Below are 25,588 nucleotides of genomic sequence, written 5' to 3'. Positions count from 1 at the left end.
TCATTGTACTTTGCACCATCCAGAGATTGCAACACAACATCCAAAAGGTGTTAACTACAAGAATTAGCTTCATGTGTCCTACAACCTTTTGCTTTATTTGTAGAAGACTGAGGGCCAAGTCTAAAAAGACCTGAAATCCCTGATGGTTCAAGAAACAGTATGGAAAAAACCTGACAGCTTCTCAGATCTCTCACTGTAACAACAACATAGCTATCTCCAGCATGGTTTCATTCAAATCCGTATTGGCTACTTTTGTAGATGCTTCAATGCTGCCTTATGCACACTGCATCAAACACGCAGCGAGTGTGTCATACACATAAAGGAAAGTGAGTTTCTAATTAAGGAGCCACATTAGTGTGAGGGATGTTATCAGCTGAAGGCAAAGCAATGATCCCTGCAATGACAAAAACATCTGTCTGTAAAAATATTTTGTCACGGGGGAAGAATCAAGAGGTAGTTTGGCATGCCTGGGGTTTTTTTTGTTTTGTTTTTGGGTTTTTTTTTTGCAACTGGAGTTATGTGGATGCCAGGTAGCCAGTTTTAGTCTTTTAAGGAAAGCCACGCGTGGAATTTTAACAAATATAAAGACCTATGAGGAGAGCTTGATAGTGTAAAATGAGAAGAATGCAAGGATGAAGCTGCCCTCGGGGGTTCTCTTCCATCTCTCAATTTCAGCATAAAAGCACCCATGTATCTTGTAGTAGAAAGGTAAACTCCACCAGTAGATCAACTCTCCTGTGCAGCAGAGCCTCACGTACAGCTGCATGGCAGCCCAGATTAGAAAGTCCCAATTAAAACTCTTTTCTGTATTTCCCAGCTGAGAAAAGCTGGGATCTTCTCGCTGTCCAAAAAAGAACAATCTCTCTTTGTTTTCAGCTACACTGAAACAGACAAAGATGCAACCACCTTGTCAAGAGCAGTCTCACTTCCAAAAAGGAGACTGGGCTCTCCAGTGTGCAGCATTTCATCCAGGCCTGATTCTACGTTGAAAGGGAACAGGCATCCAAAGAGGCACTTTTAGTTTATAGAAAGGTATATAGCTTAAAAGCAGGATATTACCTCTCATTAAATATCACCAATACTCTTTGTGAGCTTTACAGTCCTTAACCTAGTTCCTATGGGAACATACATGCACCACGCGTGTCCTACCTTATACAAGCTTTGAGATGAAGGTAACTGCTAGTAAAGACACAAAGAAGAAAAAAAAAAAAGAGAACTCTTACAGGAAAAACAAAAGTCTCCTCTCACCTTTGAGATTAGACAAATCCTTGCCACACTGGTAAATAACTGTATTACTGAAGTGCTGGTTATTTTTTCCTGAAGCTATTAAACCATACCACCACATAGAAAAAATGCTTTTATCAAATCAAATCAAAATTTTAGAGTTCTAATCTCCAAAATTTTACTCCTATTAATCATAAAATCTATAGTAGGTGTTTTGTCCCCATAAAGAAGTTTGTAAACAAGTAAAATTTACATTTGGTCCAGTGGCAGGAGCTCAGACTAAGTCCCTGAAAGTCTCTAGTCCTGCAGGCTATCAAGGAACTAGAATGCAACTAAGGCACAGATGGGATCACAGGCTGAAGTCTTCAGATGTGCCTCGTACTAAGTCATTCATATACTTGGCAAAAGCAAGCCAATTTCAAAATGCATACATTAACAAGGAAAGGTATAGGCCTGCCAAGCTAGTTTTGCTACAGATTTTGACAGGCCAACTTTGTCCCTGTAAGAACATGGAAAGACAGATCCCTTAAAGAAGGGCATCAGAAAAGCATCAGAATAATTGGTGACAAGCCAGACTTCATAAACAATTAGTCACAAGGAGATACAAATTCATCAAAATACCACACAATTGATCAGCTCTCCAGCAGACAGAAACAGATGAACATGTACTCTGACACTGTTCATTTCTAGTATAACTTGCCACTGCAGAGTTTTAAGGAAAAATTAACCACAAACCGAAGAAAGTTCATCTCAGCCACCCTTTTCTTTTAGTTCTGCTTCTTACAAAGCCACGTTCCTTAATGAAACTAACAGAGCTCTCAAGATCTTCACTGGTTCTTGAATACATATTTGATATCTAGGCCAGAGGATCAGTCCCTGAAAAGCAAGAGTTCCCATTTTCTACTTGCAAGAACAGCAGCCTTTTTGTGCTGAGACGTGGTGGTAATAATCGTTCCCAGTTCAGACAAAACTCTACGGGGACTAAAAATCACATATCATAAAATGATCATAGAACGGTTTGGGTTGGACGGGACCTTCAAAGACCAGCTACTTCACCCCCCTGCCATGGGCAGGGACATCTTCCACTAGATCAGGTTGCTCAAAGCCCCATTCAACCTGACCTTGAACTTTTCCAAGGATGGGGCATCCACAACTCCTCTGGGCAACCTGTCCTGGTGTCTCACCACCCTCACCGTAAAACATGCTCAAACTTTAGCTCAAGGTTCTATTTTGAGATTGAGAAAACCTCAGCTGGACATGAGCAACACACAGGAATCAGTTCAGCAGAGTGAGCTGGATAACTTAAGCAAAGTTGGAAGACTTCAGTTTTCAATACAGGAAACATCTCCTGCCCTCTGCCAGTTCAGCTAACCCAGCATGAAAGAGGCTCCTCTTCACACCTGCAGTCTCAAAGTCTGCACCTCAAATCCCACTCAGTCCTGACCTCCTGGCAACTGAAGAGAGACCTGAGAAGTCAAGAAAGATTTGAGGTCTTAAAGTAGATTATATGCTTTCCAAATCATGGAACAAAGGCTCTAAATTAGGAAGAAATGGGAGATCACAACAGATCTTGACAGCCAGTGTTTATTGTTCCTTTAACTCAAGAGCATTTGGGGAAGGAAGACGAACTTTCTTTCCTCAATCTAGAATCAGGGAGAAGAAAAATCCTCAAAAACTATGCTCCTTGCCTTCCTGGTCCGGAAGAAAAGAGAATATGCAGGCGGCTCACAAAACAATAAAGTAACAACAGCAAAATCCAGCAGTGGCTACATCTCTACAGGTAAATAAAACAGGGCCGGGAGACAAGCTTAGGCATGGGATCACTGGTCATTCACACTGCTTATTCCTTTGCAGCCTCCCTGGCGCAGTGCTGGCCCTGGCAAGAACCACAGGGAGGAGGTCACCAGGGACTGTTCCCAATGGGCAGCATGGAAAACGTGACATCAAGTTAGTCTCCACTTATCTCAGAGGCCTCACACCCTTAAGAACCCCTTCAAGACCTCATCCCACAACCCAGGGGTGTCCCATGTATGCTCCCAGTATTGTGTTATGAAAACACCACCCTGGTGGGCTGCAACTGACATTCTTACAGACACAGGGGCACAGCCCCAGGCTCAACGACCTGCCAGGCCCAATGCTGCATGGCATGGATGGGTTCAGTGGGTGCCATTTGTCCTTGCAATCAGAGAAGAGCTCTCAGCCCTGCTTAATTTTGCTGTTTAAGACATAACCAGTATTTTCCTCAAAAAGGACCTCTCCACAACAGGATAAGATGTTGTATGTCCAGCTCCCCAGTGACTGTGATATAAACCTCACGTATAAAGAAGGTTTCTGGAAAACAATGAAACATCAGTGAAAGCAATCCCAGGAAAGACTGAAGTTGCAGGATGAAAAAGGAAAGAAAGAAAGAAAAGCAACTGGAGATGTATTTTCATTTACTGTGTCTGAACACCAGAAGGAGAGCAAACTTAACTAGAGAAATGAAGACAGACCGACCAGAGGTCTAAGTCCAGATCTGCATTCAATTCCCTACTCCACCACAGACTTCCTGGGACAACTTGGTGAAATCATCTAACCTCATTTAAATTACTAATGAAAACTGAAATCTAGAAGAATAATCTCCCACGGTACTGCCAAAGCAGCTTTTTCATACTCCAGCAGCAAGGCAACACGCTTCAGAAACCTTCCTCAGAACAATTACAAAGGTAAAAAATTTATTCAAAACAGCTTGCAACTTCTAATAAAGCAAAGCAACACAGAGGTTTGAAAGGAAACTGCTCCAAACCCAAGGCACCTGCCGTAAGCATCGCTGCAGTTTTGCAGGCATTTTCCCATTTACTTACAATCAGAATTCAAAACTGATAGATTTATATGGCAGGTCTCCCTTTCATGTGCAATTTTCCTTTGCTTCCTTACTATATTTTTCTTTGACAGCTCCCCACTTTGACTGGCAGAACAAGAAAATGCAGTAAAATAAAACCTTACTTTAGAAAGGCACAAGATTCTTAGCAATAGTGATCAGAACTAAATGCTACAAGCCACAAGCACTGCTCACATTACTGATGAGAGGAAAAAAATAAAAATGACAACTCTAATAATTTGAAGTGATATTTAAGCAGCAACCCTTGCATGTTTTTAGAAGTTTATGTATAGCAATTTGTATTTTTTTGTTTCAGGCTTTGCTCCTCACTATGAGATACTTCATGGATGTGCTGGTTTTGGCTGGGATAGAGTTAATTTTCTTCCCAGTACCTAGTGTGGGGCTGTGTTTTTGTCACTGCTGAGCAGTGCTGACACAGAGTCAAGCCCTTTTCTGCTTCTCACCCCACCCCATCAGCGAGCAGGCTGGAGGTGCACAAGAAGTTGGGAGGGGACACAGTCGGGACAGCTGATCCCAACTGACCAAAGGGATATCCCACACCATATGACGTCATGCTCAGCATAGAAAGCTGGGGAAAGGAGGAAGGGGGGATGTTTGGAGTGACGGCATTTTGTCTTCCCAAGTCGCCGTTACACGTGATGGAGCCCTGCTTTCCTGGAGATGGCTGAACACCTGCCTGCCCATGGGAAGCAGTGAATGATATTCCTTGTTTTGCTTTGCTTGCGTGCGCGGCTTTTGCTCTACCTGTTAAACTGCCTTTATCTCAACCCACGAGTTTTCTCACTTTTACTCTTCTGATTCTCTCCTCCATCCCACCAGGGGGGAGTGAGCGAGCGGCTGTGTGGGGCTTAGTTGCCAGCTGGGGTTAAACCACAAGAGTCCTTTTTGGGGCCCAACATGGGGCTCAAGGGTGCAAGATAACAACAGGTTTGATTGGAATGTGCTAGATCGACTTTATAGCTATTATTGCTGTTTAGCTATTAATTGACAGGCTTCTGTGCTTGCCATGGGGCTTGCTTGCCTTACTGTACATTAAAGTCTAGTGGTTGTTAGTGGCTGCTTTTTGCTTACGCTGCTTGCTGTACTGCTGTGCTGCTTATCATCTTACTCTGCTGTGCCTGGGAACACTTTGATAACAGCAATGGCGATGCGCCTGGGCTGGCAGATGGCCAGGGCATCGCTGCTGTTTCTGTGCTGCTGTACTGGACAGGCTGGAACTCCAGTGTGAACTCAAGTCAAAGGGACTGCGACCTGTGGATGAGTCCATGTGGGAGCAGGACACCCCAAAGCGTCTGTGGCCGTGGATAAGCCCATGCCAGAGCAGGTACATCTTGAAGCATCTGTGGACGTGGTTATGTCTGTGCCAGAGCAGGTATACACCTGAAGAGACTGTGGCTCATAGATAACACTCCACTTGGAGCGGGTACACCTCTAAGGGACTGCAGTCTGTGTATAAGTCCAAGCTGGAGCAGGGGCAAGGGGAGGAGTTCATTGCAATGTTAAACCCTATAACCTGGCCCAAAGGGAGCAGGGATGGAGATTGTAATGGAAATACCTTTAAATTGTTGTAACCCATGATTTGAGTTGCATGTTATAGAAATTACTATAGCAGGAACCACCTGAACCAATGGAGGAGAAGCCTTACAAGAAGCAGTGCAAGTGCAGCAGTGACACAACCTGAGCTGGCTTTGCTGCCCAGTAACTCCATGCAACACACCACCTCTCCTGTCCTGAATGACCACCATAACAGATGGAGCCCAAAGTCATGGACTCAAGGACCTCAATGGACATTCTGTGGACATTTTACAAGGGTGGTCCATAGACTAAAGGAATGATATCTGTGTATTATATCAAAGGATGGGAAGGGAGGTGGTGGATAATGAGGTTGTATTTGACAGTGTGGGACCTGAGCATGACATAAATGGAATAAGGGGTGGAGAATGTGCTGGTTTTGGCTGGGATTGAGTTAATTTTCTTCCCAGTACCTAGTGTGGGGCTATGTTTTGCATTTGTGCTGAAAACAGTGTTGGTAACACAGGGTTGTTTTTGTCACTGCTGAGCAGTGCTGACACAGAGTCAAGCCCTTTTCTGCTTCTCACCCCACCCCACCCGCGAGCAGGCTGGGGGTGCACAAGAAGTTGGGAGGGGACACGGCCGGGACAGCTGACCCCAACTGACCAAAGGGATATTCCACACCATATGACATCATGCTCAGCACATAAAGCTGGGGGAAGAAGGAAGGGGGGATGTTTTGAGTGACGGCATTTTGTCTTCCCAAGTCACCGTTACACGTGATGGAGTCCTGCTTTCCTGGAGATGGCTGAACACCTGCCTGCCCATGGGAAGCAGTGAATGAATTCCTTGTTTTGCTTTGCTTGCGTGCGCGGCTTTTGCTCTACCTGTTAAACTGCCTTTATCTCAACCCATGAATTTTCTCACTTTTACCCTTCCGATTCTCTCCCCATCCCACTGTGGGGGGAGTGAGCGAGCGGCTGTGTGGGGCTTAGTTGCTGGCTGGGGTTAAACCACAACAATGGATTATAGCTTTTTATAACAAAGTACTTAAATATTGTTTTTAAATACCCAATAAAACCCCAAAAATCTATCCTGCCTCTACTGAAGTGGCTGATGCTCAGTACCCAACACTGAATTGAGCAAAATCAGCAGGTGTGCCAAAAAAACCACAAACACACCCCCATTAACATGACCTTCCTCCCTGGTAGGAACATACGAAGCAGAACTTTTCTGCAGAAGAATTAATAAGGCCTGAAAAAAAAAGTATATTCACAAAGAAGAGTGGGAGTATTATTAATTCACAATTAGAGCATTACTTTATTTATATTTGTAAATATAAACCTAAAAAAATAAAATACTTCATTTAAGACTGAAATTTAAGTAACTTCATTAGGATGTTGATTTATCAGGTTCAATGATAAACTTTTCTGGCATTTTATTATTTAAAAGGAACAAAAACCCTATAAAATATCCAACCAAAACCCCAACCCCCTTCACAAACCAAAAAAAAAAAAACCACACAAGCAGGGAGTGTGGAAAAAGAAAGGAGAATAGTGGGAGAAAAAACAAAAAGGCAACCAGAAGAACAAACTTCCCTGCTTATGCCTTATTAGACATAAGGCTCCTAAACTGGACTAACACATCAATTGCTTTTTACTGCTTAAAAGCCAAACAAACATTAAATCCCTGTAGCTGATGAAGAGGCAGTTTTAGGTCTCCCACTACATAATATGAAAGAAGTCAAGACAATTATGTAAACAACTTAATTATGATTAAATGCATTACAGAAAATAAACACTGTGAAAGCAATATGCTAAAACCAAGACTTACAAGAAAGAAAAGAGTTCTGGAACAAAGAAAAGAGATCATATTATGCTGGTCATTTAAAAGGCATTGCTTAGTTTGGGGTTTTTTGTGTTGTAGTTTTAAAAAGTTAAGAGACTGCCAGTGTTCAGAAACTAACACTAAAATAGAGAAGTAATAGCTCCTAAATACTAAAGCATTTTAAATTCGGAGCAGTGGAGCAGGTAAACTCTAATCCACAAGAGTTTGGGAATAATAAAGTAGCATAATGAATAAAGGCAACGCAGAAATATATCCCGCTAAACAACTAAACTTACAGATTATATTGAAGTTAAGATAATCAACTGTAACAAGTATAAGCTATAGCTAAAACTTTTCACTTAATGGATGAAAGATTACCCAGTAAGAATTTTTTTTTTAGACCAAACAGAATAGTCTTTTTAAAAAGTTTCTTTCATGCCTCTTTTCACACCCATATATGAATCTCAATTGCTAAAATCATCTTCCTGCTCTATAAGCATATAAGCTTTAGCATACAGTTTGAAACCAAAGTACTTTCCCCATAAGATGCAGCAGAAGTCTTACCAAATCAGCACCAGCTTGAAGCAACACATCTGCAACATCAGTATGTCCATTTTCACAGGCATAGGTCAAAGCTGTATCTCCTGTCGCTGTGGTGGCATGAACATTAGCTCCTAGAAAAACAACATTAGTTTTTTCTTATTGGACATCTCCTTATCAAGTATTTCATATCAGATAAACACAAAAACCAAGGCACTTTATCTGTGACAACAGCTATATCCTACTGAGCAACAGCTTTCACAGCCCAAGGGCATTGCTCTCATGGTAAAAATTGCTCTCGTGGTAAAAATACTCTGAGGAGAGGGGATAAGCCAAGGCATGGAAAAGGCATGACTGGCAACCTAAGCACTTAAACCTGTATGTTCACTTATTCCTAAATTCCCTCTACAGCAATGAAGATTTCAGTTGTTACAACAAATAAAAGTGAATCCAGACAGTTGTCTAGACTATCCCTTTAACAGGGAGCTGCATGCCAAGGAAAACCAGACAAAATGCATGTCATTGAATTAGTATTAATACTAAAAGACCACACACTTCTACAAATTTCATTTCTTCCCTGCTCTTTAAAATTATGTGCTTTAAAAACATTTTGTTGAAATAATTTGACTACCTTCATATATGCCAGCTACATGAAAACTATGCATGATTCTTGCTATATAATGCATTACTCTTCAAAAAAAAAATTCCAATGTGATTAGCTATTTTCTTATTTTCAAGGTGTGAGATATATTTAGAGACTCCCTGATGCCAAAACAAGGCTCCCCAGTTAACTTTCTACATTATCAGAAGTGAAGTGCAAGCAGCGTTCCAAGTGAGCTGGTGACGGGTGTCACATGCTGGTGTCACTGCACAAAGAGACACAGTTGTTACTGTCCCTCGATGAGCAGGGAGCATTACTTTCTAGAATTACAAGTCCAGACAATTTTATGCTTATTCTTAGAAAAGAACATACAAATAAATCACCTCCCATAACAAGGAAGATTTCCAAAATGCAGCTCCTTTTTATTTATTATTTTAAGCAGTATTACTACACTTTAGTGTCTACCAACTTTAAACTGACAGATGAACATTGAAGTGTCATTTCCCCCCAACTCCAGCAAGATTTAATTTTTGCTACTGTATAATGTAGTAGTAAAACTCATTCATCACAGAAATTCAGCACATTCCAGAATCTGTCTTGCACACTATTTCCCAGGGCACAATTCCTAAAGTACTGGTTATTCAGGGAGACTGGCTGCAGATAATCAGGCTCAGTCAAAGCAGGAATAGCATACAAAAACAAGCATTATCTGTTTTATTATTTATACTTATTTATTTATTATCTGTTTTATTAACAGTTTCTCCTAAATACAGTTAGCTGGAAACAATGTTGTAACGAACTGATGGTTTTTAGATATGCAACAGAATCCAGCGCTCCATGAGGCACTTTCCTCTGTTAACAGTAACAAACAATATTAAGGTGTAACATACACTTTTTTCTTCTTGCTAAGGTATCTGAGAAGATAGTTTCTTGTTACAACACTGCCACCATCCAGCCCAGGTATCATCTAAATCATATAGAACATAGTCTATAATACCTGTGGGCTAGATCATTTACACTGTACACATACCTGCTGCCAGCAAGTATTTCACCAATTCAAGATGACCCTCTTGAGCAGCTTCCATCAAAGGTGTTGAGCAACCAAGTTCTATATCAGCTCCTGCCTTAATAAGGAAGTCAGCTACTTCAGAAAACCCTCCACAACATGCCAGAGTAAGAGCTGTTTCCTGCGTTTCTTCTGTCTGTGCATTTATATTTGCCCCTAGGAAACAAAATAGCTGTTATTTTAACTGCCCAGACACAGGGTAGGAAGATGAATGCTCATCACCTCCACAGTTTGGGTGTTTTAGCTTTGCTCTGTAGTTACAGCAATGAGCAGTGACAGCCACACACTGCATCAGAGGAATTTGCACAGAATACCTAATAGCGAACGGTCAACACTGCATTCTTCATAACGAAAACTCAAGAAATGACAGTGATCTCACCTTGTGCCAGCAGCAAGGCTACCATCTCTTCATGGCCTTCCCGGGCAGCTTCCATTAGAGGAGTATAACCTTCATCATTAACTTCCTCCAGGTTAGCTCCCCTTTCGATCAGAAGAGCTGCTAACTCCACATGTCCACCACAAGCAGCCAGAGTGAGTGGAGATTCAAATGAATCTGCAGGCATATTCACTTGAGCACCACTGTCTAAAAGCAAGCGTGCCACTTCCACATGTCCATCCTACAAAACAAAGGTGAACACAAAAATCAGAAACAATTGAAGTCACTTGATGCTGTAGTTGCAACCACTATCATACTAGGTCTGAAAATGATCCTAAAAAGACAGGGTCTTTTTACTTATGATGGTTCAATTTATGACATAGTTATGGTAATACTTGGATTAAACTGACATTTAGGTTTCCACCTACATCTAAGTTAGGTTTAAATGCATGAGGAAAAAAGAGCTAGATGTATGTTAGGGTGGTTTTTTTTTTTTTTCTTTCTTTCTTTCTTGGGGGAGTAGGGAAAGAGTTATGGGATAAGACTTTCTTAAATATCCAGCAAAATACCTGGGACACAGAAGTAAGAGATAGCAAACAAGTACCATAAGTAATAAACCCACTCCCTGACTAAACCCCAAAACAAGCATTGGAAAAAAGATTTTCTTTTTCTTTGTAGTTGATTCGTGGCTTCTACAGACAAAAAAAGCTCCAACTGGCAGTTTCTAGATCCTGGGGAAGATACCTGCAGAGAAACTGAAGTAGGTTACAATGAGGTAGGTAACAGGTGGAGGGAAGACTCAAATAAATCTTAAAGGAGACTGAAAAGTGCGTTGGGGTGAAGCAATCTTTGCCATAGAGGGAAGAGAATTAGAATTGCTAGAGCAGTCCGTTTGAGCCCTTACCAATCAAAACATATAAATGCAGCTGTCAGCTTCTCAAGAAACTATTACTAAACTCCTCAAAGTTACCTGAAATAGACCAAGTACCAAAAATCCATGTTTCACCTAAGGTGTGGCTTGTAGAGAGCCACAATACCTCTGAAAAGGGGAAAACGTAAAGAAGTTTTGGCATTAGGAAAGGAGAAACTCTCACATGGTTTCTCCCTCCCATATAACTTAAGAAACTGAGACCCAAACTTGTGGAACAATTTGGAAAATAAATGTTAGAAAACTGAAACTGATTATAAACGACACCTAATGAAGGGGGAAGGTTCAAGTCATGCAAAGAGTGCTCAGTGAGATATAGAAGGTCTGAGGGTCTAATCAGAGGACGTTTCATACTAGATCTTTCTTCAGCATATACAATTAAGGATAACTTAAGGATGGAAAGGGAACTCCAAGTAGAAGACTTGAATCGAAGCATTTGTATCTTTGTATCTCTCAGTGGAGAGAAAACACTTGCTGCCTTGCATACTGCAGGTGTATTATATTAGGTGCATCACCTTGGTCACTCCATTTGCCATCCAAAGAAATATGGGGTTCTTCCAGAAGGAGTAAACTGTCAGCCAGCTTTGATGATTTAGAGCCCTGTGTCCTGACACAGTGGTATTCCTGGGATTTGACAGTTAAGACGGATTACTTCTTTAAACTAGCCCCAATGCATACTGACAGATTTTGCTAGAGAACTTAAAGAATCCTTTTTCCTGAGGAAAACATAAAAAGGGCAATTTCAGTGGCAAATAGCAGAAGATTTTATGTTGTGCCCTTGGAAGGAAATCTAAATAAAGTTGGGCAGTACTAAAGGGCAAAAAAAAGACATTAGAAGGCCTCTCTGCCCAAGGTTCAAGCCAGAGCTGTCCAGGCTAGGGCACTGATACCTAAGGGTGATTTATAAAAAGTTATAAAGCTAAGAATTCCACTAATTCCCAAAATTAAAGAACTTCTTAAGTATTAAGAACAGCAACCTCAAGCGAACTATCAGTTCTCCATTCTGACCTCACCAGAATTGTCAGCCACTAACTCAAACAGCTGACACAGAGCTATAGAAAAGGGGGCAAGAGGGATATCAAACATGCAACTCCCATCAACACTTATCTTAAGTTGACCACGAAGCAGGGAGTAAGTAACCTGAGATTGACAGCAATCAAGTCTGTAAATTAAAGACAGGCTGTTGTTCTCAGAGAAGCTGGCTAAAAGCCAACAACCACCTCATCTAAAGGCATTATCCTAAGTGTGGCATTCCATCTTGACAAGAACATTCTAAAACTCAGAGGCACTTACAATATAATTGGTGATCAGAGACCAGACATCTCAGCTTCCTGTATTTGCAGCATTCATTAGTTGGAAAACAGTGAAGACCGGGAAAAGTCACAATAATTTGGTGGAACGGTTCCCTTCTGCAAGGGTGCAGCCGAAAGATAACAAGGAACAAACTCCATCATTCGACTTGGAGTTGGGACTTCAAAGGATCAATTTCCTCTCTGTTGCTTTTCAAGGTCAATACACACTCTGTAATGCAAACTAGTCTGAAACAGCCAAGAGCTAAAAGTGTGCAGGCAACCCATACAACTTTATCTTCCTCAAGCGAGACACTTCATAGCCTCCAAGACAAAACAGTGCTCAGACTGTATCACCATGAAAGGGAAAAAAGAAAAAAAAAAAAAGACTAAACCTGAACAGAAGAGTGGGCTGATTAAAACATTCGGTTTGCAGTCATGCTGCAATCTCCTTTAGGTGACAGCATACACCCACTGCACCTGCGTCCTTCTGAACTCCTTATTGGCACTAGGCTCTCATACAGAGAAGACTATTCAAGGATACTATTACCATCTCACTATTGGAAGACTTCAACACAGCTCGAGACATTATAATCTGACCTTGGTCACTTGCATCATCACCTCACAACTGCACTAAAAGAACACTTGATCCTCCAGCTCTCAGACAACTAGAGGAACATTGCAGCCCATCTTCTAAGGATTATAGGCTACTGGGAGCAAATTAAGTTTTCCCCCATTTGCTGTGCTTCCTATGGAAACAAGGTCCCTATTCTTTCTTCAAAGATGTTCCCCAGCTTGAAGAATAGATAAAAAGGTCACCTAAGGTCTGGACAAAAATGATTGCAGATATATTTTGACACAATAGCACAATCTTTATTAAGATGAAGCTCTTGGAGAGGGAAGTTTTTCCTCAATGGCTGCTTTGAAATTATATGAGTTGCCCAAGAACTAAGAACTACTTTTGACCTACCATTTTATTTTCAAAAGAAAAACCTCACAGCACCATTTACAGAAACCTAAAAAAGAACAAACCATCTCTACATGCAAAACACTTCCTGCAGTGGTGAAAGGACAAGTGTAATGCATTAGTCATCCAGCTCAGTGCACTTCTGGAAGGCTCATACCATGATGATCTGAGAGACCTTATTTATAAAGGCAAAGGTGGAAAACTAACTCTAACACTGCAAAAGAAACAGTGACTTGGGCTCAACCTACTACTTTACTGTACTGCAGATTAGTTACCCCTACGCTTCACATAGGGAGCATTTAAACAACACATCACATCCCCAAAAATTAGAATAATTTTTCCCTATGACCAATTAGACTGAGAAGCTGGCCACCTGTAGTAACTATAATAAAGGCTTTCTTACGATAAAAACTCACACACACTCACTTGTAGACCCAAAACAGCTTGTTAACAAAGGCTCACTTTATTTTATCATCTCTTTTCTTCCTCTCATTGAAAAGGGAGCAGTACAAATAAAGGCTATTTACCATGCAGGCCTCCATTAGCGCTGTGTGCATCTCATCTGTTTTATGTTCTTGATCAGCTCCAGCTTCAAGCAAGAAACGAACCATATCTAAATGGCCTTCAAATGAAACAGATCAAAATAAATAAGCATTTAATATCATAAAATTTTAGCAGTACAGACAATACACTTAGTGAAATCATTTAGAATTTCATAGTTTGCTATTACAATTTTTACAAGTTATAATTCGCAAACCTGCTCTTTTTAAAGTACTCTAACTACTGCAAAACGGACAGCCAGACTTTAGACGGTCTTTCCCAAAGATACTACCCAACGATGAGATGAAGACAGACCTCTCTAATTCAAGTTTACACAACAGGAACCTTTCCTTGCGACTTCAAGCTATAAAAGACTGTGCTTATTCCTTACTCAACTGTATAGTGATGTATCATTTAAGTGTTCCAAGGCAGCATACAATTGAGGGGGATTATCTTTTAGAGATAGGTCCATGTAGATCTGAACTTAACTTTAAGCTTTTTAATCATAGCTTTCACAGACATATTTCTGAGAACTGATACACACATTATGTCATATTATGTTATGTGACACTATTTTTAAAAGCTTCTACTGAACTTTACCAATACTTGTTTTCAACTCTATTATGACTTCTGTCATTTTAGAATTTGTCCCTTGCAAGTTATACATTTTATCCTCTCAATAAGTACCCTCCTCCAAGACAAGACTTAGTTTTACATAAACTGATCGGAAAACAAAGTAGCTCAACCATCTTGCCAAAGATAATACAGGAAATCTCTAGTCAATGAAGATCTTGCATTACATCACTTATTAAGTTTTAGGTCACAAGAAACAAGAATGCCCCTCCAACATATTCAGGAGTACTATTACTGGAATTTCTCTGTAAGGAACTACTGTATGCTGCAGGAAATCCATAACAAATCCAGATGCAAGTTTTCAGTTGGGTTATACATCGTATGTATCCTCCAATTCTGACCACAGAGGTAAAACCTCTGTGATAACAGAGGTTACTATGACAATAATCCACATCCTTAAAGCTTCTATTAAAAACAATTGTTAGAAATTTTATGGAGGTTTTTGGAAGAAAAAACTTGGAAACACATTGGATTACCATTGCACTAAGTTACTTTATACAGAAACTTTAAATAGCAAAAGAAATTAAGTCAGAAGCCCATAAAAGTTCCTAATACGTAACAATTCATAGACATCCTCCAAAATTACACTGAAGGAAAAGTATCCAGTAATAACACTAGCATTTCCACCCCATCAGGTATTCCAGGAACATTAGTTCTAACTTCACATTTTCCTAACAACTAACAGAGATGTTTTCAGAGCTCGCAGAGAGTTGGTGAGGGGAATCTAAATGAAAAAGAACGCGATAGTGGGGGAAGAGGAGAGTGGAGGTGTGTCCAAGCACAAGTTTGGACGCAGCCAGTCACAAGTTTCCACCTGCAACATGTCGAATACATGTCCACCACATTTGGACACAAGTAGACAGGCTTAATACCACTACACCATGGATGAGCATTTCCTGAACTCGAGTTTAAAACCAAAATCCAGTATTCCAAAGCTCTTAAGAAAATATTCAAAGTATGGCTGGAAGCTTTAGTTAGATAAATCCTAGTAAATAAATTTAAACAAAAACACAAAACAAGGCAAGAGACAATACCTTTATAGCATGCAAGTGTAAGTGCACTTTCTTTGAACTCGTTGGAGTGAGTGTTGATTCCTGCACCATATTCCAGCAATACTCTTGCAACCTCAACATGGCCTGCGCTGGCTGCTTCCATTAAGGGCGTATGCCCATTCTCATTGTGGTCTTCTATATTAGCACCAGCTTTCAATAGCACCTTCACTATGTCAACAAAGCCCCCAGCACAAGCGTAAGTGAGAGCTGTGTTCCCTGCAGAGAAGACGACATTTACATGAAAGCTCTTTCCATCACCCACTCCTAATACAGGAAAGGAAATTAGTTTTAACAGCTCTGAACAAAACCAAGTACATCACTAGCAGCAGCCTTTTACCTCACAGCAATGTTACTCCAGCCAATAATTTCAGGCTGGGTATAAAATCCCAACACAACTATAATGTGAAAGAGTTTTAATGCTAAGCCAATATTACAAATCAGGATTTTTTTTCTTTGATTATTATGTTTCCTACTTCAGCACACAAAGAGAGATCAAATACACACACAAAAAGATCAATGAGTAATTCTCATGCTCACTGTAAAGTTGGGGGGGGGAGGGCAGGGAGCGGATGGTGTTTGGGGTTTTTCACCTAAGACTGTATCCTGTAATCCCTTGAAAAACCTTTTACTGGCTGGATGAAAATAAATTTATAATTTAAAACACTGGTACTGTAAGTGACAGACAATCACATATGGCTCGTTTTAAATGCTACAGTCAATTTTAAGGTAAGTTCTGCTTAATATGGCTAAACATCAAGATAAAGAGAACATTTCATAATTCAGAGACCCGACTTCTTTAAAATTTGAACAAAGTTTAAATTCTATCTTAATATTAACAGAATCCAGCTGCAGGTTAATACTCTCAGCAAGGTTAGTTAAGCTGTGATCAAGCATCAGCAATGTAGACAACATTCAGTGCTCAAAGAATTGTATCCCCTCTTTGGTAAAAAGCAACAGACTGAAGTAACTGGTCTTGACCAGATGTGTCCCATGGTCTTCTTCCTGGGTAATTTTGGATCATACAGATGAGAAAAACTAAACTTCACGTATTTTTCTGGTCATCTAACACCACAGTGGTTTTCACGGGAACAGTGCTTTCCATTACAGATTATATTAAAAACAATCTTTAATAATGGCCAGGTAAGACTCTCAACACATCTGCTATGTATCTGGCCGATTCTTATAGTCCCTGTCATGTTTTCTTGTGAATGAAACTATCAGACAAAACCACAGATGCTCAAAACAGCTGCATGTCTTATGTGCCAGTCATTAATTCTTTGTGTTCCTGCTTCCCAGTTACCTGTTGAAGACTGTGCGTTGACATCTGCACAATGAACAAGGAGAAGTTTAACAATATCTACATAACCTCCGCTGGCAGCTGCCATTAAGGGAGTTATGTCTCCTTTATTCCCTCGATCTTCAACGTTTGCATGCATTGCTAGTAGCACCTAGAGAAAAAAAGTTCACTTTAATGAATAAATTCTAACACCAACAGTTTGCTTTTAGTTCAGTGGGGCTTGTGAGAATGATTCCCCAGCCAGCCGTGACATTCCCTTGCAGTAATACCCCAACGGTGAAGCACAATGGCACTCCCCAGGACCGTTTATAATTACTACCTGCACTGTGCTCTGCTTCAGGAAATGCTGTTTTTCTACATTTGTTCATATCTGCTAAAATCAACATTAAGTTACAGTGCAATACTGACATTTTCAAAAGTCACAGGGCAATTCGCTAACCAGAATGACAGCAGAGAAACTGTAAGCTTGCATTAATGACCACAGCACACATTGGATCAAGCTTACAGGTAAACAGTTTTCTCCCTGTACTCTTGCCTGGCACCAAAACATGAAGCTGGCCACTTTCTGAGAACTGTCACCTAAACATCTCCAAAGAAGCACAAATTCTACCCTTAGATACACAAGTATAAAAGCCAAAGATTAACACAAATTAATGCACTGTTGATAAAGATGTGATAAAAAAAAGGATTGAGCGACTGAGACATGAGTTTTTAGAAGGTAACCACTTGTAGTGTTTGATTTTGCTGCTATTTTAGATCCTCTTGCAATGTCTGCTTGGCAGAACAGCTTGACTGCATCTAGAACAATGCCAGAAAAGTAGATACATCATAAAACACAAGATACATTCCTCAGACAAGTCCCTTAAACCTAAAGGCATATATATGACAGCATTTTCCATTAAGACGACAAACGATAACTGGAAGCCCACAATAAGCTGTATTAACTGATACTCTGTTTAGGTTATAAAAAAATATTATAATCAGAATAGCTAAAATGTTTACCTATCAAAGAAGCCCCTTAGACAATGCTTCACAAAGGTTTAGTTGTGATTATATTTGTTACTTACTTGTGCCAATTCGTAATATCCTGCTGAACAGGCCAAGCAAAGGAGACTCTCCCCTTCTTCAGTATGTTCATTTACGCTTCTTCCTTCATCCAACAGCTTCCGGACAGCATTTACATCCCCATCTGAGCATGCTTCTGCCAAACTGCGACTGGAAAATCAGTTGCCACAGAATAAGCTCAAAATAAATCTGCAATAGATGGGTAGCTTTCCTATGCAAGGAAGGAGTCTTTACTTAAAGACTCATGACATTAGTACCAAGCCTGACTAGAAAATATATCTTACAGATTTTTTTTAAGAAAAAGTATCTATATACACATTATTTCCATAGGTGAAACGGAGATAAAGACCTTGCTTATGTCTAAATTAGCTCCTGTCCTCATCAGTTGCTAACTCACATAAGCTGTCATATAGACTAAATGCAAAGAAGAGTGCTCAAAACTAGGCAATTTGTGGTGTTTGCAAGATACAAAAGTAAACCTCACTGATGCTATTCACACTTCAGTGGAATGCCAGACACACAGAGGCCACGACCACGACAAACTACTGACTATAGGTACCAAGGCAAATTTCTAGTAGACATAAAGCCAAAAAGTAAACAGCCTAGTATCACAGAGACCACTAACACTGAATACTGCAACAAGACAAACTTCTGACCATTGTCCCTCCTGTAGTGGGACTATTTCCTTCTCCGCCCTAGCCCAAAGCTTTTTTCTTTTAATTGAAAAAATCAGTTTCTTAATTTAAGCAGTCATTTCAAAGAAAAATCCTTACCTTCCCTAATGACATCTTAAAGGAAGAAAGGAGAAGAGCCTTACAGAAGTTTACTAACTCATCCTTAAAAAAAGCCGTAAGAGGTAATTATAAGCTAAGAGAAGGAAAAGACAAGACAAACCCCAAGTTCTTGGCATCTAAAAGCTCAGAATTCTATAATCACTACTTTAACCATCATTAACCTCTGAAGTAGAGAGAATAGCTATTTCCCCTGAGACCTAGGAAAGTACATTAAACAAATCTTGCAAAAGGTGAGCTGTGCTCTTCTGTACAAAAAAAATAGTCTATCAGCAAAGACAACTGTTAGAGCACTGCTAAATACAAGCATAAACAAGAGCAAGTCATGCTCAATACCAACCCAGTTACACTTCCCCAACTGATGATACAGTTTTATTTAGAAAAATATATGCAAGGGATCATGGTCCTTCAGCCACCGGGAACCAAACCACAGTTAATGCCCTCGTGGGAGGGGGAAGGGAGGAAGAGCCTTCTGTTATAAACAGTAGAGGACTGTATGTGATGCATTCCTATCAGTATATTTTATTTGCAAGGTATGGAAGCTTGTTTCTTAGAACAAAAACTAGTACACTCAGGTTCATTAAAAAACTCAAACTTCTACTTTTCTTCTGTGAAAGACAGTTCACTCAAGAAATTCACTCACAATGAAGAAAATATCCATTTGAGCACAAAGTTACCTCAGGAAAGCATATAAGTTTCAATTGTTCAAAGACTGTAATGGTTAAACTATGTTAAGTCTCTATTTTAAAAGGAACTCATTTGCCATATACCCCAAAATGAAATAAACTGTGCTAGCAGCTGGTAGATAAAAGCTGAGATCCGACCTGAAGAGAATATCCAATATCTGATCACTTACATTTGCATTGTAATCACTAAGTATTTTAAGCAAAATAACTGGTATTTTGGTAAAGTTTATTATTTGGCTACATAGTCAACTCCATATACTGAAGCAATGGGATCCCACTAAAAGGCTGCAGGACACTATCAAACCTGCCACCTTCTCCTCGGAGGTAGTAAGGGACAGCTGTGTGCTCACAGCACAAGCAGTCAAACAGCCCTGCTGCAACCCACACGTAACCAGGCATTTACAGCTCGGGTTCCGTTGTTCAGCTGGGAGGAGAGGGTGGGGATTCATGCACTTTTGCACACACATAGTCTAGCCTTTAGAAATGGGAGCCACCCAACACCATAACCTGTGAGACAAATCCTAAAACAGATCCATCATTCTCAGAAGATGACCTTAAGCCACCTCATATAACACAGAACCGCTGTGAAACCAAATATGCTCTGGGAAAAAGCTATTAAAAACAAAACTCTTAGTTGATTCTAGTTGACCCAGGCACCTCAAGAGGTCTCCCAGTTTGCTCCCTGCTCAGGTTCCCCTTGAGATATTTCCAAGACATTTTGTAAAAGTGACAAGAATGACACTGCGATGCTTTTCCAAATGAAGCACAGGATGCTGTGGACCTTTGCTCCAAGGGTGCATTGCTGGCTAATGTTCCACTTGTCCACCACGAAACTCAGGTCTTTTTCTCCAAAGTTGATTTCCAGCCATTCAGCCCTCCCCATTCGTACCAATGCACAGAGATACTCCTCCCCAGGTCCAAGACTCTGCATTTCCCTTTCTTGAATTTCACAAGATTCCTGCTGGCCCCTTTCTCCAGCTTGTCAAGGTCCCTCTGAACGGCAGCACAACTATCTGGTCCATCAACCACTCCTTTCAGTTTTGTATCATCTGCAAACTTGCTGAGGACGCACTCTGTACCATCACATGGGTCATTGATGAAGACGTTAAACAGTATTAGCCCTAATATCATGCCTTCACCTGGACTTTGTGCTACTAACAACTCTGAGCCTAGTAGTTCAGTTTTCAATCCACCTCACCGTCCACCTACCTGGTCTGTACTTCATCAGCTTGTCCCACAGGATGCTGTGGGATACAGCGTGAAAAGACTTGCTAAAGTCAAGATAAACAGCATCCACTGCTCTCATCTACCAACGTAGCCATCTCATTGTAGAAGGCTATCAGGTCAGGCCTGATCTCCCCTTTGTAAAACCATGCTGACTGCTTCCCATCATCATTCTTTACTTACTATGTGAGGAAATGGCTTCCAGGAGGATTTGCTCCATCACCTTTTCAGGGACTGAGGTGAGGCTGACCTGCCTATAAGTCCCTTGGATCCTCTTTCTTCCTCTTCTTGAGGACAGGGGTGACATTTGCTTTCTTCCAGTCCTCAGGAACCTCCCTCATTCCCCATGACCTTTCAAATAAATTAAGACTGGCCTCGCAGTGACATCAGTCAGCTCCTTCAGTACTCATGAGGGCATCCTACCAGGTCCTGTGAACTTGTCCACTGGACTATGTCCAACCTGTTTAAATGCTCCCTGACCTGATACCAACCAAGGGCCAGCCCTCCTTCCTCCAGACCTTCCTGCTCATCTCAGGGGCTTGGGATTCCTGAAAACAAATCTCACCAGTAAAGCCCCAGGCAAAGGCAGCATTCACTACCTCTTCCTCTTCTGTGTTGCTGTCACTAGGTCCTCTGCCATATTCTGAGGCAGGCCCACATCTTCCCTCATCTTCCTTTTGCAGCTTATATACTCACACTAGGATATCTTGTTGCCTTTCATGCTCTTTGCCAGATTCAACTCCAGGTGGGCTTTGGCTTTCCTAATCATGTCCCTGTATGCTTGGGTATTGTCTCTATATGCCCCATGGGCTACCTGGACTGCTTCCACTTCTTGCATGCTTCGTTTTTATGTTCAAGCATGCTTCCCCAGCATATTTTCATCTCCCCATGTTTTGATCCACAAGTAATTTCTCTGGCTTCAGTTAGGAAATGAAACTATATTTGTTCTATATTTGTATTTACGTTTTGAGCAATGACTCAAGACTACTGCCCTTACTGTAAGCACTTTGTTTTGCAAATCCCAAGTCTGAACTTCAAGAGGACATCCACATGAAAGGAAACTTAAGACTCTCCATTTTTGATCCTAGATCTGAAGTTCAACAGTATATGCAGTCACACCATCCCAACGGTTTAGGAACTATTTGCATCACTTGTCAGAGTAGAAAATATTTCAGGACCCCTAAAGATCCTTTGAAATTACCAATGTAGAAGAAAGCTTTTGACGACGTAGGACAAATCCTCAGTTCTGTCATCATGGGATTTAAATGCTGTCCTCATTAATTATCAGTTACAAAAAGTTATCAGATAATACAGTTTCATTTTCCCCTAAGTTCCTGAGCAAGATCCCGGGGCAAATCGCTGCCCTGTAAGTATTAGTATTTTCTTCCAACTTTTAATATAATGAACTAGATTCATTAGTTTCCAACAAAGTATGCTGAGGCAGTAATTAGAGAACTATCACCAGCTCTTCTACAGCTAAGAATTTAACCCGGTTTTGAAAAAGAAATCGACTATCTAGTGCACAGAAAGAGCAGCAGGTTAGAAAGTAACATTTTTTCATACTTTTCTCTTACACTTTGAAGCCAATAACCTGATGGGACAGTAGTTACACTTTCAGATTCAATAACTTTGCTTCCGCTAGTTGTAGAGCAGATACATTACCAAGTACTAACTATAAAATTAACTGAATTTGAAATTAAAAATACAAACTTACATTCTATAGTTGGGAAACCAGGGGTGGGGCGCGATCAATACATACTTGTCCACTTGTCCTGCATTGTGATTGTTCTCTGCTCTCATCCGCGTCAATGCAGCAGCAGCTTCATCCAGTGCACAGCTGACAGAGGACGTCAGTCTTCGGAGAACCTCAGGATCTGCGAAGGCTTTACCATCGGCAGTGGACAATTTACCAATTCCTTCAGTGCACGTTCGTTCATCAGTCAGGTTAGTATGAAAGTCACACAAAAGAAATGCAAAGACACTATTTTAGATTTCAGCCACATGCACTATTAGTTAAAAATCATTTGCAAACATGCTGGAAAATCAGCTACTTAAAAGTAACTGTTAACATTTGCCTAAGACCTGAACATTTAATTAACTATAATATGGCAGTAAGAAAACTGTTTTTCAACTGGCAGCTTCATTACCTGTCCCAAATTCCCAACTCATAACTCTGAGAATAAAAAAAACCCTAAAAATAAAAATCTCAGGGGAATAAGGATAAGTCCAGGGGTTGAGCCCAAAAACAGAAGTTTGGGAAACAGCGATTATTCCACAGGCTTAGTTTAATATTTTCTGAATGTGAAGAATTTTCCTATTTAAAATGTAAAGTTATTATCCCTTTCCCACCCAACTCCACTCAAAATTAAATGGACTTAGCTCTAACATACCTTTCTTTTTTAAGAGTAGGGAAAAATTTTAAGAAGTTATTAGCTTAAATTCCCAATAATTTAACATTCTAAACAGCACAGCTCTAACTACAGGCACAAAAATTACGAAACAAAATTTCAAATATTTTAAGTATACTTAAAATCAATGCCCCCTCTACACTAACGTTACACAGTAGAAATGCTTACTCAAGGAACTTTTGTAACAGCTTCTTTTTTAAAAACAATTTCTTCGCTGCAAGACTAAAGCTGAAGGCCAATACAGAACAGCACCATAAGCAGGTATTTATCCCACTCATTTGGTACAGCTGTGTAGTTTTACTCCACACAGGTTTTACTCCACATAGTTCATCACAGCCTTGAGCACAGCCTATTTTACACATGCAAACATCACTGCACAGTTGCCTCTGCAGTGTAGGCAGGGCTTACATTTGCATATACAAATGTGCAAACAGTGTAAAGAAATACATTGATGAATAATACCCCCCCGCCCCAAAATCCATTTCACATGCTACAAAAAGCAAATGGTTCCTGGTTTATAGATTAGCTACCTTCACCAGTGATGAATCAGTAACTTTTCAATTCCTTAGCTATTAAACAGGGTCAAATTAGATATAAACCCCTGAAAATAATACATCTTATAGCTCAGAAGATTTGCTATTTGGTATGTGCATCTCTCTGCAAGATTGATTTACACCATGTCTCCCACAACCCAGCTTGTGAATATTACAGAATAAATACTGAAATCATACTTTGAAAGTTTCAAACTTTTGAAAGTGTTCGCCCACTTTGAGAGCATCCAATTTGTTTCTCATTAATTTGAGAATCAATACTTACCAAATTTCTCCACCCTGAAAACAATTTAGGCCAGCATACACCAGGCACACTCTGTTACATTACCCTACATCACTGCTGCAGTGCTGGTAAGTGTTGGCTTACAGTATTCAAACTCAGTGTTGCTGGAAACAATGAAGAGTCCCTATCCTGTCATCAAGTCAGACACCTACGATGGGGTGAAGAAGTTTACTTGGCTGACTGAAACTGAGCATGGGCTATGAAGGTTGAGCGGAGCTGCTCAAGATACTTGGTCAGATCCAAGTGCACTACCTCCCTGGCTCCAACATCCCACCTCTGGATCACTTCAGCACTGTCAAGAGGCTATGAAAAGCAATTTATAATAAATTACCCACTCCGCGATAAAATGAGAAATTACAACTAGATCTGTCCACACCACGCCCATCCGGTTTTCGAAGACTGTCTAGGGCACTGCAGAGCAATCAGAGCAGAGAAATGTAGAGCCACGGACTCTTGACTCCATGTACTTGAAGAGGCTACTAGCCACATGCCCCCTTCCACCTCCAAACTGTTGAGGCCATAACCTTTCTAGCCACTGCTGTTAAATATAGTGAGGCTATAAATAACAAGCCTCAAACACCGCAGCTCACACCTCACATATTAATGTAAACTGAATTTGTTGTTGGTTTAAAAGGGGATGTCGGCTCTGCAGTTGTGGCAGGTGGGACAGCGGGGGACAGTCACTGCAAAACTGCACCGGGGCATCAATTTAGTACCAAACACACAGAAAGTGACAGTTTTTACATAGATCTGCTTCCCCAGGACAGCTCACAGAGTAACTACACAGATGTTTACACTAGCTATTTCTGGTGGCAGTGCTGGCTTACACTAGCTTGCACTGTACATACAAGTACTGCCTAAGAAAAGAAAGCGTATTAAGTCTTCACAGCTCAGCACTGAGGCCTCATCTAGGACCACTGCAACCAAAGCTGAACATCACGGTAAGTGAAGTGGAAAAGTACCCGAGAGAAATCCACAGGATTTAGAAAAATGATCCCTGAAGCAAAGGAAGAAAGAAAGAAAAAAGGGACCTGGCTATCTGAAACTAAACTGGGTATCTTAATCACTTCAGATCACTAAGGCAGTAGATCAGGCAGCTTACCTAGACAAGCAGAACCTACACTGGACTATTCTCTCCATTTTTAAAGTTTGCTTGTTGAAGCATTCATACACGCGATTTCTGAAGGCAAGAGAAGTCACACCACAGATCTAAGTCCTGTGTCCTGTAAAGACAAATGAACTTCAACCACTGCAGAGCTCCTGAAGTATCTGTTTTCATGGATTACTGCTGGTGGTCTCCTGGAGGACTTACCAACCACAGGTCACTGGCTCTTCCTTCCAGCTGGTAAAAGCACACTGACAGCTCACTACAGTTTCCTACTTTGTTCCAAAAAAGGTGCTATTACCACACCAAGAACTTTTGGACGGTAAGCTGAAGATGCTTTTATTTACTTCACCAGCTAGGGCTCAACCCAGGTGCCATCTCCAGCTGTTAATTTCATACTTTTTTTTATATTGCACATGCCAAAACTAATCAACAGCCACAGAAGACATCAGAGCAGACTTTTGTTAGGCTGGACAGGGTAAAAGGGAGACAGACTACAAGAATTACCACTGCAGACACCCATTCATTTATTCCCCTTTTGCAGGTTTACAGTACCATCTAAGTAATTGCTCAGTTTTTACTTCGCTATGATTTAGGATGACTATGTCAGAATCTTATTGCTGTAATGCTCACATCTTTTAATCTCTAATTTAATTGTTTGTGTCCACTTAATAACCATTTGTGTCACTCTCCCAGGTGTTTAAGAGACCTCATACACACAGGGACAGCAACCATCTGATCT

The 25,588-nt window shown here is 40.6% G+C and overlaps 1 protein-coding gene across 3 annotated transcripts in view; it reads right to left on the bottom strand.

Annotated features, from left to right (window-relative positions):
* ANKHD1 (ankyrin repeat and KH domain containing 1) overlaps window positions 1-25,588 on the bottom strand; it is a 117,604-nt gene that overhangs the window by 52,116 nt on the left and 39,900 nt on the right. For all 3 annotated transcript variants that reach the window (XM_076350085.1, XM_076350086.1, XM_076350087.1), the window contains exons 3-10: window positions 22,259-22,415; window positions 17,801-17,948; window positions 16,737-16,884; window positions 15,419-15,652; window positions 13,739-13,833; window positions 10,031-10,268; window positions 9,616-9,807; window positions 8,009-8,118 (exon numbers count right to left, since the gene is read on the bottom strand). In XM_076350085.1, the coding sequence (XP_076206200.1) occupies window positions 8,009-8,118; window positions 9,616-9,807; window positions 10,031-10,268; window positions 13,739-13,833; window positions 15,419-15,652; window positions 16,737-16,884; window positions 17,801-17,948; window positions 22,259-22,415 (1,322 nt within the window). The remainder of the gene's footprint in view (window positions 1-8,008; window positions 8,119-9,615; window positions 9,808-10,030; window positions 10,269-13,738; window positions 13,834-15,418; window positions 15,653-16,736; window positions 16,885-17,800; window positions 17,949-22,258; window positions 22,416-25,588) is intronic.

The sequence above is a fragment of the Aptenodytes patagonicus genome, chromosome 12, assembly GCF_965638725.1.
Source record: "Aptenodytes patagonicus chromosome 12, bAptPat1.pri.cur, whole genome shotgun sequence".
Lineage (NCBI taxonomy): Eukaryota > Metazoa > Chordata > Aves > Sphenisciformes > Spheniscidae > Aptenodytes > Aptenodytes patagonicus.
The sequence above is the reverse complement of the archived record's forward strand: the minus strand, read 5'-3'. Positions and strand labels throughout refer to the sequence as shown.